Below are 16,400 nucleotides of genomic sequence, written 5' to 3'. Positions count from 1 at the left end.
CAGCAGCAACATCTTTCAATAATACAATAACAATAAGCACTTTCCTAATGTTTTGCCGATGTCTGCTAGTTCTTGCATCAATGCGTTGGCAACCAAGCGTGGTGCCACTGGGGTGTCCTGCTGGCACTGCACCTGCCAGTCCTGGTGCAGGAAAGGGAACAGGAGCAACCCCGGCATTTTGCCAGCATAGATGGTGTCCACGGCAAAAGAGTGCTTCAGCTTGGTCACGGGGATGAAGCAATTGATGTTCCGGCCCACAATCTCCTTGCCCTGGCTGGCCAGGCTGCCCCCATGGACCACCGCAAAGGTGGAGACGACGAGCTGGGAGAATAAATGCATGTATATAGAATAAATACATGTGATTGTTGTCTTTAACTAGGGCTCTGATGTGCTGATAGCGATTGAATGTGTCTATTAGATGCATGGTGATAGTGGACAGGCTATGGTGGGTCCCCCAACAGTCTGTGCAATAGGGTTACCAACTTTTTATTGGCCCTGTTCCTGTGCTTTAACAGTGGCCTGATACAGAACAATCGAGCATCTGTTTATCCCCATACCAATAAAAACATTGCCTGCTCAATTTCTCTTTGTTGGGTTGCTCTTACAGACGTAGAAACAGGGTCAGTAAAATAAAGTTGGCAGCCTTAAATGGCAGAGCTGCAACCAGGAGGATGGTCTCGCTACACTGCAGAATGAAGAGAAGGTAAAATTACAAGGTGCAAGACAAGTTTGTTTAGATGGGTTTCCAGTTTACCAACATGTTTTGATCACTAGTTTTTTTCCCCTTGGGAGAAACTGATAACTAAAGAATTAATAAAATCATACAAAATGTATTCACAAGGTGCTAGAATACAGATCATACCCCTCATACTTGTATCCTTTCTCTCTTTACCATGACATTTAGTTTAGGAAAGAGGGTGACTGAGAAAAGGTATGACAGAAGTTGGGTTGTCGTCTCTTTTTATTGGCCTGCTTCCTGAGTCTCTTAACATCAGCCCAGCATCTAGAAATTAAGCAGATGAGGCGTTCTTATCACTTTATCTCAGGGTGGGCAACCTGTGGCCCTAGGACAACAAGCAGCCCTTAGCCTAACATCAGATGCCCTCTGCAGGTGATCAGCTCAGGCTTTTGACAAGAGTGACCTCTCTCTCTCCCCCCTCCCCCCAGCACTCTGCTGGGTGGAGAGAGTGTGAGAGAACTTCTGGCTCCAGCCCTGCTCATGACTGGCTCCTGCCCCACCCATCACTGATACGCAGCCCTCAACATTACCCCCAAGGAAATGTGGCCCTTGAAAGGAAAAAGGGGTTTGTTCCAGCTTTACTTCCATGGGGGGGGAATAATCTGCTAAATTTCTCTGTTAAAGATGAAGAAACAGGGCCAGTAAAATGTTGGCAATTGTAGATAGATGGTTATATTATGAGAGGTGGTGCTGAGGGAATAAATGTCTTTAAAATGTTACATTCTCATGGCTAAATCGTTTCCCTCGCAGGGGACTCAGGGGCACACCTATATTGGATTGTATGATCCCAATAGTCAAAAGAACCAGGTAAGTGTAACTCACCATATACATATTGAACAGGGTGTGAGAAGAGCGTGGCTATCAAGCTTTTTTAAAAAAAGAAAAAAGCTTTGACAGTTTTTACAGAGTAAATTCACTGTTAACTCACTTTGCCTCATGTACTCAAGTTTGGTGGAAAAGTGAAAACTACACAATAAAATCAACAAGCATAAAATCCACAACTGAAATCATCCTTCATAAACCTGAATGTACATTCATAAAATTATCAGTATTGATATATCAATATAAAGCAGCAGTGTTAACCTCTCCAGATGCCTCATGGAACACAAAGGTCTTAGTCCAGGTCATGACACTTAAAAGGGAAGTTGTCTAGCAGCTCTGCTAGGTGGGGTAAGATTTTAAATTTGCAATGCCACCATGGATAAAATTCTCCTGTATCTAGCACCCGCAGAATGAACCTCCTTGGGGGCTGACCTGGCTGGATGATCTTAATTGACACAGTGATATTCATATGGGAGAAGGCATTCCCCCAATGAATGGGGGTTCCGGTTTGGTTCAGGTTTGGCAGTGAGTTATGTTATACATGTCTCTGGGAACTCGTGTGTATGCACACTTCACACATGACCCTTGACCATGCTTGCAAAAAGGGGGAATCTTTTACATGGGTTGACCATGTGCCACCCTAGGCATGTGTCTAAGGGAGTTCGGGATACAGGAATTCTCACCACACCAAGATCTCCAGCTGAATGCCGAATCACCAGCTTATTAAAGTGGGGTAGGGAAGGGAAACTCCCATGACACATTAAACGATGTGGTACAGTATACAGAACACAAATCCACTTGTGCCTCTTACCTAGTACCCTACTGCATTCACAACACTAAAGGGGAGAATAAATTCTTGGGTGGGGGAGAAGACCTCTGCTAAAAACAGTAGAGGAAAAGAAAGGAGAGCATGCCATTTTGTCATAGGACTGTGGAAGACAGGGAAGGGGTTAATAATTTACCTATCCAGTGCACAGTTGTAAGTAGGTAGTGACGGTGGGTGTGGATGTCAGCACTAGGTTCCTGGGTCAGGTATTCTTTGCCTCTAGTTCTCCTGTGATTTCAGCTGCTGGGACTCACGAGCCCTGATGTTCAGTTGCTCTGAGTAAGACTATGGTGAGAGGGAGAGTCAGGGAATAGGATACTGCTACCTTGGAGCTTCCTAGTCCGGTGTCAAGATGCTCCTTATAGAGAAGATGGCATGTGGTGTGTGTGTGAAGAATATGGAACCTTGTACCAAAGTCTGCCCCTTTTTCTAGGAGTTCAGTCTCATATGAATTCATGAAAGAGAGGATTAGGGTGGACTTTCTCCACCCTGATCTGTTAAAATTCCTTTGACGTTTTGGACATGGAATTACTATCATGCCTCAGGTGGGGTGTTTGTTTGCTGGTGCCTGGTTTTCCAGGAGGGTGGTTTTTTTTGGGGGGGGGGATTATCTTATTTGCCTAGGTATGTTGTATCTTGAGAGCTGGTGTCCATCTTGATCATATTATAAGTTCCTGTATTTGGCAAGAGGAAATTCCACTTCCTGTGGTTGATTGGATTTACCTTCTGAGTCAACCTTTCGTTTACCAATTCTGTCAACATACCAAAGTGGAGACCCAGGCTGCCTGGCCCTGAACTCATGTCAATCTTTAGGCGGGGGCAGTGATTCCCAGCATACACACTTGGTCTCCCCACTTTCCCAATCCAGTGTCTGGTGATTTAGAGTGGCATGCTCTGGCTTCCATCAACGTAAAGGGCTTCATATTCTGTAGAACCTACAATGTTGTATCATTTTCAGGGGTAGGTCCATGTAGATTATATTGCAGAAGACAGTGTCAGAGATTCCAAGTCACTTGGTCTCCAGGAGAGACTCATTTGGCAACTTAGATGTAATGGAGAAAGATATTCCCGAGCACCATTGTCCCCTTGGCATGCAGGAGCAACAAACACTGAATCCAGGAGAACTACCACATCACAAACCAGTCCCATGGGGAAGGATATGTGGTTCTCTAATGTAGCTAAACTCATCTCCCTTAGTTTAAGTAGATGGCCATAATTACTTGTGCCATCATGTCAGTCTTGAATGGTTTTTAGCCATCCTGTTACTATAGACATAGTGATTCATAGTCCAGATATGATCTGGTGCAAATGAGGGAGAAAGCTGGGTAAAACTGGCATCAATTATAACTTTGAGAGCTTCAGAATAAATAACCCAAAGTGCAACCAGTAGATAATATGTGCAGCTGTAGATTGGTCTACCATAGTAAGATAGCTCTCTACTCTATACTACTATAGCATAAAAATATTTGGTTTTGAGGCTATGAACTTCAAGGAAGCTAGTTTGAAAGGAGACGGGTTAGTTCTCATTACTTTAATCAATTGTCTGGAAGCTAAAGTTTGTGAATATAAAGAACAAGGAGGAAGAACTAAATGTAGTTAAGATTCCTTTTTACTTGCTCATAAAATGTCCACAATATTTTTAAGTGCTGAAAACAATATGTGTTAACCATTTCCCCCCCCCCCCAATAGCACTTGTATACTTTTGAAAAAGATCTGCACGTGATCAGCTGCTCAGTCAACAAGGAAAAGACACTGCTGGGTAAACTCTCTCTTGTTACTTTCTCATTAAAGTTCTCTTCTGTATGAAGACTCATTGGATCTTGATAAATTGCACCATTCATCCTAGAGGTGTTGCAGTATTTCCAAATTGTGTCATTTTGAGTGCAGACATTGGCCATGTTTGTATGTTGTGTTTAAAGCCAGATTGAACAACTTTTTAAGTGCCCAAGGGCTGTATGTTCTGGTGGTTTGGGCCCACATACTGGCAATGGGCACTCCTCCCCACTCTTTTTTTATTTTATTTTTATATGTTCATATATATCATCCAGCAACAAAAATAAAGTAGTTCTTAAATATTTTATGTTTATTTTACACATACATCACACACATACACAACCTTCTCACCCATCTTAATGTACTGGATGGGAAGGTTTAAACTTCACTTCCTGGCGCATTGAGACCCAATTGCACCTCCCCCACTTTCCAACTGATTGGTGCTGGAAACAGCTGAGGCATGCTTATTGGTGAACTCCTCCGCTGTTTTCAGTGCCAATCAGCTGGGGAGTGGGTCAGAAATCTGTCATTAATCAAAGCAAAAATGAAAGCTTCTGAATTTCTTCTAGCTCTGCAGCAGAAGAGGGGGAGGGGGGAAACACTCGAGCCCAAGGTTTGTTGCATCTTGTTTCTGCATATCTTGCTAAATTATGTTTTCAGCATAATGTGCAAATGTGGCTGTGCATTGTTAAAACTTGAACTGACGACTGTCATACATTTTTATAATAGTATTACTTTAAAGTAATACAATGTTTGAATAATATAGCAGTACAGGGGTGGGGAATCTTGTTCAGGCTGAGGGCAGCATTCCCTTATGGGCAACCTTCTGGGGAATGCTTGCCTGTGGTGGCGGAGCCAGAAGCAAAAGTGGTAAACCAATGGCTGTGGCTCATGCCTTTCTACAGTAAGGTACATTCCAGCCACATGAAAGTCAGAGGTTTACACTCGCAATCACAATCTAGGCAAGCAAGAAGCATTATCATGGTTCAAGGACATGTTCCAGCCAGGCAAGAGCACTTGACCAAGCAAAACAGGGTGTGACCTTGGGAGAGGGCATGATCTTGGGAGAGTTTTGAGGGCCAAATAAAGAATCTTGATGGGTTGCATTCAGCCACTTGACCTGAGGTTCCCCAGTCTTGTAATAGTGTTACTTAAGTCTTGTTAATTTTCTCCAAGCAAGACTTCTGGAATTCAATAGGTAACCCTTACCATTTCAATATGCTTTTTATTATTAGCAGTCAGTTTTCTTCAGTCAACAACAGAAGAAAGATTAAACCTGTTTCACCCAGGTACTTAAAACATTGATACACTTTTATATGGATGTTGGATATAATTTACCAACAGCAGACCAATATTGTCTTAATTATGCTTTTTTCCTAGTGTCTAAATGTCTGACTTTGCTAACTGAAATTCACCCAGTAAATAACGTGAAAGTTTTAAAGGCCGTGGATAGCTGTATCAGAGTGCAGGTAAGTGATCCCAGTGAACTTTTTCATAATTTTGTATGTAGTAATAGCTGTTAGGTTTATTTTTTTGTGACAAAGGGACATAAAGCCTGCTTTCTATCTTAAGTATAATTTGGCTTAACAATAACAAAACCATTCTGTTGATTAAACTATAGAGTACTCGATATTAGTCAGCTATCTAGCTTCAGTATAACAAGCTTTAAGGTAAAGGTGTCCCCGCACTTATAGTGCAAGTCGTTTCCGACTCTTAGGGTGACGTCTTGTGACGTTTACTAGGCAGACCATATATATGGGGTGGGATTGCCAGTTCCTTCCCCGGCCTTTCTTTACCCCCCAGCATATGCCGGGTACTCATTTTACCGACCATGGATGGATGGAAGGCTGAGTGGACCTCGACCTCTTTTACCAGAGATTCAACTTCCTCCTTCCGTTGGAATTGAACTCCGGCCGTGAGCAGAGCTTCGGCTGCGTTACCGCCGCTTACCACTCTGCGCCACGGAGGATCTTAACAAGCTTTAGTTCGCCTATTATCTCTTAACAATTTCCTTTTACAGTTTCTATATCCAGTTGCAGAAACAAATGCTGTCCCAGAAAGCTATCTCTTACTCATTTCAGAAGATAAATGTAAGTATTTTTAAAGCATTTCGATTAAATGTACATTCTGATTGTAAGCTGATTGGACGTTCTGTAGTGACTTTTGTTTTGAATGTAATTATGGAGACAATTTGTGAAATGCCTATTTTTCTTTTCTAAATCCTGCCTTAGGAAGGATTGAAAGAAGAAAAAAGTTGAAGTGGTAGTGTTTATGGGTGGTATTCTAGTGGTGTATTTATAAACAACCATTTCTGGTGTAGCGGTGGGGATCCTACAATTACCCTGTGGTTATGAGAACTCATTGTTCTGTTCTTCCCAGAATTTCAATTGAAGGAGCATTGAGTTTTATAGATGAAATGTAGAAATGGTTTCACGCAGACTTATAGCCACAAGAAAGGACAGTGTGGCTAGAAGCATTGTTTTTTGTCAATGCATAATGATTTTCAGATCTCTTTCTTTACAAAGAACAACCCTCAGTTTGCCCTGATTCCCCCCAGTTGTTGTTCTGCCCTAAATACTATTTGTAAAAAGCTAGAACTAAAGGGTTACTTGCTAATGAAATAAACATCTTATGCAGTCACTTCTGTGTGTGGTGATTAAGGTATGATAGTTCTGTGCCCATGAGCATGTGTACACAGAATTCAATTAAATCAAATAGCTGTAAGATAGTTGCAAGTTCCCATCAAAATGCCAAAATTATGCAAGTGGCAAGTTGTCTTCTTAAACTGCTTTTTTTTAAAGCTCCTGAGTTTGTGATGTGGTGGTTGTAGAGGCTGCCAGCAAAGGGGGGGAATTAAGGCTGTTTGGCATGGGCAAACCCTTCTATAATAATATTTATGAAATGTCTACAACATATTCAGGTTTTTAAGGAACATAAATGGAAAAAGGCCAGGCTGTGGGCTTGTAAATTAAAGGCCAGATCTAATGTGTTTTGTCTAAAAACAATTTTATTACTGAAAGTTTTTATTTCCATAAACTGTTTCCAAAATATCACTTATATTAATATGTTGAACATTTTGCAGCAGCACGCAGAAGCTTAGAATGTTGCATTAAGACTGCAATGGTATGCTTGCTTTCCTGGGAGTAAGTAATATCGAACTTACTTCAGAGTAAACATGCAAAGGATTGCTCTAAATCCATACCAGTACACTTTCAAAATCTCAATATTACACCAGCATTGTATCACTTCATAACTGTCTCATGTGCAAACATGCTAGTACAAATGTGTGGAACTGAAGTGGTAATCACTTAGAAGCAAAATAAACTGTTGGATGGCTTGTGTGTGTGTGCTGGGTAAGTCACAAAATGACATTGTTTTTTTAATTTTAAGATATTGAAAAAATTGACATCAGAGTTGTCAAAGAAGGAGACAATGTGGTAAGAAGTTTAAATTTTCTTTTCATTAATGTTTTTGTCCAGTTGGGGTTGGTTAGGGTCAGGGATCAAGGCCATTCTTGATAATGTTCTATCCTCTCTCCCATGCTATTTAACATCTATGTAAAACTGCTGGGAGCTATCATCAGGAGTTTTGGGCTGCGATGTCACCAATATGCTGATGACACGCAGCTCTATCTCTCCTTTAAATCTTCACCGGAGTTGGCTGCAGAGACCTTGTCCAAGTGCCTGGAATCCGTGAGTGGGTGGATGGGAAGAAACAGGCTGAAGCTCAATCCTGATAAGACCGAGGTGCTACTTGTGGGTGACAGGGGAAAGTTGGGTGTTGCTGACCTGAATCTTAATGGGGTAAGATTACCCCTGGGGGATCAGGTCCGCAGCCTCTGGGTTGTTCTTGATTCCAAGCTGTCCATGGAGGCTCAGATTTCGGCAGTGAACCGGGCAGCTTGGTATCAACTACACGTCATACGGAGGTTGCAACCCTACCTCCCTATTCATCAGCTCCCACTGGTGGTACATGCCCTGGTCACCTCTCGATTAGACTACTGCAATGCGCTCTACGTGGGGTTACCCTTGAAAACGGTCCGGAAACTACAACTGGTGCAGAATGCGGCGGCACGCCTGCTTACAAACAGCCGCCGCCGTGATCACATCACGCCGGTGTTAATTCATCTACATTGGCTTCCAGTTGTTTTCCGGGCCCAATTCAAGGTGTTGGTCTTAACCTTTAGATCCCTATACGGTCTCGGCCCAGTTTACCTGAAGGAGCACCTCCAGTACCACCAACTAAGCCGCCCGACCAGATCAGCCACACAGGGCCTTCTCTCCGTCCCACCAACAAAAACAGCTAGGTTGGTGGGGAATAGAGAGAGGGCATTCTCAGTGGTGGCCCCCACTCTCTGGAACTCCCTCCCGTTCGATCTTCGCCATGCCCCTTCCCTAGATACATTTCGCCGAGCCTTGAAAACATGGCTCTTTGGACAGGCCTTTGGGATCCCCGGGGTGGGCTAATTTCTTTATATTGTTTTAAAACTGTCTATTGATGGCCCTAAACTGTTCTGTACTGCTGCTTTTAAAATGATTATTGTTGACTGCACTGTATTTTATTATGCATTTATATTGTATTTGAACTTTAATGTTGTACGTCGCTAGAGTGGTTTCAGCCAGATAGGCGACACAAAAATTAAATTTATTATTATTATTATTATGTTATAAAATGATAAGCCCTAAGAACATGTGTGAGAATAAAGTGTGGAGGGATGAGGGGCTATATGTGCCAATTCCATCCTCAGCGTCCCTATCAGCTCTATTCCCAACCATGCATTGACTGGAAAGGACTGAAGGGGGATTCTTCACATGTTCAGCTAAACATACTTAAGTAGGAGCCCTGCACAATCAAGGTTTCATCATGGGGAGGATTCTTAAGTGCATTCAGTTGAATTTGCATAGAATCTCCTTTCAGACTTTCCCACTCAGTGTGAGAAGGCTGGTGCTGGCGTGTGTTCAACCCTTTAATCCCACACTTGTTATTTGAACACTTGAATAGGGCTATGATACTTTTATGGATGGTTACAATGTAATGTACATTAGATTGCTAGCAATCTGGTTTGAGAGGTTAGGAGGCTTGGGTATCCTCTTAAACCAGCTACAGGATTATCTAGATCAGGTATTTTCTCTGTGTTCTGGGAGTGGTTGGAAAAGAAGCATATGAACCCAAGACTGCACCTAATCTAACTGCATGCATAGAGGTTTTGGGAGTGAGTTATCTGAACAGGTCTCTAGTTACTGGAGTGCATTTGATTTGACGTGCATTGTCCCACTTTTTTTCTAATTACTGGTCATTTTCTGTCCCTTCTAGATGATTGAAAATGCAAGCCAGCTTTCAAGGCAGAGGATTGCTGATGATCTCATTTGGACCCAGTGGGATATGATGGAACAAACATTATTTTACATTGTTTCAAAGGTTGAAAATACTATTTTGTTCCTTAGATTATATTAACATGCTATTTATTCATTGAAAATGTTAAAATAATGCAGTGTTCCTAATAATAAAGGACAGAGGAAATATGCATTTTAAAAAACATCAAAATTAGATTTTTCATGCCATCTGACCTTTATACCTTGGTACTCATTCCTAGTTGGTGAGATGATTAAAGGTGTGATTACTTACTGGTGATGAAACAGGATTCTGTATTACTGAGTTGCATGTTGCTGTGTTACTGGTATTGAGAATAGATTCTTGAGTGAGCCCTGGGAAAAATTAAGTGTTGATTTTGCAAAATTCAACTGAAGTGTCTACATCTCCATGTGTCAGGATAACTGTGTACAGGATGAACACATGTTGAGTCTCTAGATCAGGAAGAAGGTGTGCTCTGGGACAAACTACATTTAATACCAGAAGGAATAAGCAATCAACAGGCCAAAGCTTGGCATAATTGATTACAAAAGAGAGATGGATTAATATGCAGTCTGTGATGAAAATAAAATATTGTTTACAGAGTCGGTGTTCAAATTGGACTGGCAGCTATGGGGTGAAATCTAAGAGGTGGTAGAGGTAGGGCAGATTCAATGCCAAGAATAGGAAGGGCAGCAGGCTTGATCAGGTTGGAGAGGAACATTGGAATATCTACGTAGGAGCAGCATGACTTGGTGGACGAACAAGAGAGGCAGAGAGACAGAAATAAGGTAGGAAAGAGAGAACCACAATGCAAATAGTACCCTTTCCTAGAGTAAAGGGGAAAGAGAAGAGAAGCTTCCTTTCTTTAGGGGAAGAGGTTTATAATTCCTTCTAGGTGTCAAGCCAGTGGGGCTGCTTGGAAGGTCTGAGATGGGGAACTGGGGGCCAGTGGAATCCTGCAGATCTCTGTAACCTGATGTGATACAAGGTTTCCATGAATAGAGAGAGGGGTTTGTAATGGGAGACATCAGGTTGTGCATTCTGTTCAGTCCTTAATTAAATGGAATACAAAATGACAAAAGATGGAAGGGTGGGAGTACTGGGAGAGGAGCCATCCCATGAAGACTGAACACTGATGTTCTTGGGAGATAACTCTTTACGGGATGAAGAGTGAAAAGAATCTAGAGATTAGTGAAAACATTAAAATTTCCCAACACAGGTGATGAGTGCAAAAGTATGTGATCTACGAATAGAGTACTGTGTGCCTATATGCTTAAGGGTTCTTCATTAAGTCATGCTAATGAATGCTAATGTGCCTACCCTGTGGTAGCCAGATCTCGGGCATGATGGCTCCTGCATCGGCGCTCTAAGTATGTTGGATTATGATGTGCCAGTGAGGACTTAATAAGGTTATAGATCAAGTAGAAAGAGAGGTATTTGTATGTTCAGGAGGTCTGTGTGTGTATGTGTGTAAAATATACACGTATATATAAAACTAGTCAGCAAGAGTACCCCATAAACTGAGGATAGCAAATACAAACTCCAGTATCTCCTTGGGAGTCTACTGCATCTTCATATTAGCAGTTAGAAACATCATGGAGATTTCTGGTTAAGGTGCTTGATAAGAAGCTGATGAAAAGGTTATTTTCCAAAAAGAAAAGAAACCAGAAGTATACCCACTGCTACCATCCTTTCAGTACTTGAAGACTGACAGGATTAGGGTGCTCAGATATCACAACCTGGCATCTGTTTTAAAATAATGTGGAGCCACTGATCTAGTGCTGATGCCGTGTTTAAGAAGGATGTCTGGAGAAATATACTTTTGCTCTGATCTTTGCTCTTATTGTTAATAGACTTGCTAGTCCCAATTGTTAAAAACTGCAGGACAAAACTACTTAACCCTATTGAAATATTGTTGCAAAATGAAGAACTTACTAGAAGACTGTAACTTAAAGCAAAAAACACAAACAGCTATAAGTTTTCGAGAGTCCCTCTGAACTAAGAATAATGTTCACAGTTTATCTAAGATGTCTGTTCCAAGAGGCAACGGGAAACAGCTTTGACACCCACAAAAGGTTTCCTTTTATGAAACCGCAAACAATGTTTTATGGTAAGCAAAACCATAAGCATTTACAGACAGAAGGCAGACAGTCTGGAGGAGGCAGGAAGGAAATATCAAAGCTGTGTTGTGGTGAGTTTTTGTACTTGCTTTTGTCTGAATTACTTCAGGGCACATATGTTCAAAGAAGGGTCAAACCTTTTAATGATGGAAAGCTTCTAAGGACAGAATTAGATGCTACAAGGGCAAACACAGCCCTGATGCTAATTCAAGGGAAGTAGGTGGCATTTGCAGGGGAGAATTGGTGCATGAGAGGGAGTGCTTCCCACTGATTCTTCCCTGTAAATGCTTCCCATTGAGCTCTAAAAACAGCAACAGCTTGGCTGTAAGGAAAACTGGTGTTGGGAAGTGCATTTGCAGAGGAGAACTGTGGATGCAAGAGCAGTGGACACAATTATCCTCCCTATCTGTGCATTCCTACTGACTTAGTCAACATGGGGTTCGGACTTTCATGTTGCCAAGATAATGTGTAGTCCTACCCCAATGATTTAAATGTATGCTAATAAATTCTCTTTTTGTTGTAGGAATCAAGGGACACATTATATTGCATCCAGTTTTATCCTGATACAAATTTTAAACTAATAGTAAGTTCTTTTATTTGTTCCATTCAAAATATAAACATTTTGAAGATTTAGGCTGCAGTCCTAGCTTCACTTACCTGGAAGTAAGCCCCTTAAAACCAATTGGACTTACTTCTGAGTGGACATGGTTAGGATTACACTGTTAGGCCTGAAATGAGCACAGAGCTACATAAACCTTTAGACCCAAAACAACATTCAGTTCACACATGCATTTCTGCCACTTGATTACTTTGACTTGCAGTTGAATTGGCTACATTGAAAAATACTGCATTTGAAAGAAGCAAGAGTGTGTATGGATTTCTCTGAAATCTGAAACGGACAGGATCAAAGGATGAAACTGAACCAGCAAAGATACTAATAGCTTAGAAATGGAAATGGAAAGATCTGACCAGTTCAGCAATGGTTAAATAAGTTCTGGTTGATAATAGTTTTACTAAACTTTGTAAAGTAGAGAGATCTAATTGTGTATTTTATGTTCAAAAACAGTTGTGGAAAGAATCAGTTTAGTTAGTCATTCATTCATCCCTTCCATTAATTAATTAGACATTTATTCACATCTGTCTTCTTTCTAGTTATAATTATGTTGAGGAATGCTATAAAAAAATTTAAGCGGTGTGATTGCGATAGGGTGTAAATGGCCCTTAATGGATCAATTGCTGCACCAAATTGTAAAACGGGCTTAGTGCTGTCAAGTCATGTAAATCCCTCATTATGCATGTGGTGGACAGGAGTGGTCCTAGGCAGGTAGGAGAGTTCACCAAGGGGAAGGGATTCATTGAAGAAGGATAAAAAATAAAAAAGGAAGAAAAAACACCACAAACCTTCTGTTGTTTATATAGAAATAATTTACTGGTGGTTAAAATTTTACAAGGATTATCCTGTTTTAATTTCTGTGTCAATAACTAGTTACAGGTGCTGGAAGCAGAATGACCATCTGATTCTGTCTGCCAGGCCTTGGCAGTAACACACAGCTGTATTGTGCCTTTTTTTTTTTTTTTGACAGCTTGAAGCACCTTTGGACATCTCCTTGGGTAACATAGGATTAAAGTGAGTTTTGGCAGCTTTCTAGCTATTTTTGCCCACAGATGTTTAAAATCAGATTAAGCAATATGTTGACTTAATGTGCTACTAAATAAATGTATATCTTTAAGTTCCAACACAACCGTAAAATGTCCGTGCTCGATGATTGATTAAGCTCTATAAGTTGTGTAAAAAGCTGGGCGTGACCCATCATGTAATTTTTGAGGGGATTGAGTGTGTGGAGGCACGCTTCTGCTACTCAGATAAAGAACTCCCCTTCCTTTGAGTTTATATTTTTTTCTATAGCTTGCCTCTAACCATGGCAAATCCCTTCATGTGTTATTTGTTTTCCAGTTTTTTCCAAAAGTCTTTCCTGTGTTACTTTTTGCTTCTGCACTCTTGTAGTCACGAGAGAAGAAAACTCAAGCCCCCTTCATGATGCCTGGAGGCATGCCATTGGCTCCATCCCCTACAGGGGGGAAGTCTAAGCCTGAGTTATGGTTCACAGATAGACTTCCTTCTTGTAGACCTCCATGCCAATGATTGCTGACTCTGCGACTGGGCTGCTGCTGGCCCATGACATTTTGCTATCTGAGGAAAAAGCCAAGATGGTGTGCTCCCCCACACCCCTGTTCTGTTCCATTCCACATAACAGAAACCGGCTGGAAAGGTTGAATCTGATTTCAACATTGGCAATGGGGCTGCATATTACACCCGAGGGCAACAGGCTGGCTTAAGTGGCACAGCACAGTGGCACAGCAGGCCGTATTGTATGCTGTTATTGTATCTTTTCTTCAACACCTTATCGCTGCTTCCTGCCCCTCAGTATTTGCTGCCTGAGGCAACTGCCAAATGGTGAGGCCAGCTCTGGGCAAGGCCATCAGCATGGCCCTGGTTATTGCATTTGTTTATTACATTCATCACGTTCCTTTACTCCAGGGAACTAAAGGCAGCATAGATGGTTATCTGCCACTCCCTCATCTTTATCCTTTAGCAATTATGTGAGGTAAGCTAGGTGTAGAGGCAGAGACTGGCTTCCCAGTGAGCTTTATGGCTGAGTGGTATTTGAACCTGGTTCTCCCTGCTCCTAGTCCAATATTACATCACAGTGTCTCCTTTCATACCGTTATGAGATGTGGAGGTTGCTGATTCATAGGGTCGCCATAAGTCGTAATCAACTTGAAGACACATAACAACAATTAAGAGTTTTCTCATGATATTCTTGAACTTAATCCTGGATTCTTACAGATGTATTATCCCTGTGTCATTTCAGTGCTTTTCCACATGGAAATCCCTCTCTCTGAGGTGCATTGGTGTTCCATGCTGGCCACACTCTGTTATTGATTTCAGATCCAGTTTTAGGATTTTTTTAAATAGACCACAGGTTTGCCTTCCAGTTGGAATTGTCCTTCTTTCTTATCCTCCCATTTTATTGGCAATAGCCTTCTTAGGATGAGTGAGTTGAAGCCAAAATGGCTGCCTGTTGAACAATGGCAGGAACTGAAACATCAAAGTTCTGATGTGTTCTACTCCAAATAAAGAAGTGGTAAATGTGGGAGACAGAAGTTGTGAAATCTGCTGTTTTTCATCTCCATTTCCTGCCAGGAGGACCCACAGGTGGAAAGTTTAATTCTACAGGAGAGTTTGTGGAATGCTCTTTTTGTGCTTTGGTGGCACACTACAAAGTATTATTCATGCTTGTGTTCTTTATCTGCTGCTGCTACTATTTGATCACCCTTAATTGCCCCTTTCATAGCATCATTCTTTGCCAAGCAGACAGTGATCGCAGATTAATTCTGTGTATCAGTATCCCATTTCTTTTGTGATTTGGTTTTCTAATCAACAATACCACAAGCAGTCATTGATTGTTCCATGCTTTCCCAGATACAGGAACAACATGGTTTTGTTTGAATTTTCCTGGATATATACAAAGATGCATGAATTGATGAAGACTCAGTACAGACATAATAATGCCATTATGAGGGGGAGCCACAGTGAGCATTACGTTCATGTGATTAATAATTTCCACTTCTGATTTGTGCCAAATCGTAGGTTGCCATTTTGTCCAAACACAGCAAGCTATAGCTTGTGCAAACTGTGGTTTGTCATCACACCATGGTTCTAAACAATCCTCAAATTGTATTTAGAATCCTAATTTGATGGTAAACCATGATTTGCACAAGCCATAGTTTGTCACATTCAGACAAAACAAGAAAACGTTTGCAGTTTTTGCTGCAAAACTAGATGTAGAACCTTCCAGTCTGTGTACCAACTGGAGGAGGGCTCCCTGCAGCTCAGTCTCGTAATGACAAATGTGTCTGAGTGCTGCCAATGTCTATCTTAGCTTGTGCACTAGTCCTGATGTGACTTCAAAGATGTCCCTGTTTTGACTAGAGAAGTAACTTAACTTTTCTGTTCCTAGATTTGTGAATTTGGATTATAACTATTCTCAAGATCAAGAGATGATATCTAAACCTTTGAATGTACAGGTTTTTACCAGTGAAACAGGTAATGCATACGTGAGAAACTGCCTTATGAACCTAGTTTACTGAAACCTTTGTTTGCAGCTTAACTACTTCTGTCCTTGCACCATCTCATAGCTGACTGATCCTCTTTAGGCTTGTCGTATCTGAACACAAATACCAGAAAACAGCATACTTGCAGCTTGTGTTAGTTGTGAATAGCATACATGTTTAAATTGCTGTTCTGTACTGAAGTGGAGGGAAGCATGTTCCTTATTGCTTCTTCCATTTAAGTATTTGAGAAGAGCAGTTGTTTAAATGCATGTCATGTGAGGCAAAAATATGTTCATGTTATCAGCTGCTGAATTCAAAAGAACAACTCTTGTATTTAAAAAGTAATATAGTATGTGTCTGTTGTTGATTTGCCTCTTGATTTGATACATAAAAGTTGTTTGATTACTGTGTTCTAACTTGATACAGGCTCTACAGCTGTAATCATTCTGTCTCTCGGTTGAATGTAATCCACCTCTACTACTGACAGCAGATTTTACTAGGACTCCCAAAATACTATACTGATGCTCCAGCTTTTAGGATGAAATTATTTGATGGCATTCCAGTGTCACTACTGTGCTAAATAGTACAGTGTGGATTAGCCCTAATCTGTATCAGCAATGGTGGAAAACCAAGACACAGTAGGGCCCCGCTT

The 16,400-nt window shown here is 41.2% G+C and overlaps 1 protein-coding gene across 3 annotated transcripts in view; it reads left to right on the top strand.

The window, feature by feature from the left end:
* The window catches only part of GSAP (gamma-secretase activating protein), a 70,489-nt gene that overhangs the window by 9,220 nt on the left and 44,869 nt on the right, over window positions 1–16,400 (top strand). For all 3 annotated transcript variants that reach the window (XM_061582102.1, XM_061582101.1, XM_061582103.1), the window contains exons 3-12: window positions 1,490–1,546; window positions 4,077–4,146; window positions 5,396–5,449; window positions 5,541–5,629; window positions 6,181–6,250; window positions 7,551–7,597; window positions 9,474–9,578; window positions 12,156–12,215; window positions 13,216–13,259; window positions 15,655–15,740. In XM_061582102.1, the coding sequence (XP_061438086.1) occupies window positions 1,490–1,546; window positions 4,077–4,146; window positions 5,396–5,449; window positions 5,541–5,629; window positions 6,181–6,250; window positions 7,551–7,597; window positions 9,474–9,578; window positions 12,156–12,215; window positions 13,216–13,259; window positions 15,655–15,740 (682 nt within the window). The remainder of the gene's footprint in view (window positions 1–1,489; window positions 1,547–4,076; window positions 4,147–5,395; window positions 5,450–5,540; window positions 5,630–6,180; window positions 6,251–7,550; window positions 7,598–9,473; window positions 9,579–12,155; window positions 12,216–13,215; window positions 13,260–15,654; window positions 15,741–16,400) is intronic.

This window comes from Rhineura floridana, chromosome 8 (assembly GCF_030035675.1).
Source record: "Rhineura floridana isolate rRhiFlo1 chromosome 8, rRhiFlo1.hap2, whole genome shotgun sequence".
NCBI classification, from domain to species: Eukaryota; Metazoa; Chordata; class Lepidosauria; order Squamata; family Rhineuridae; genus Rhineura; species Rhineura floridana.
The sequence above is the reverse complement of the archived record's forward strand: the minus strand, read 5'-3'. Positions and strand labels throughout refer to the sequence as shown.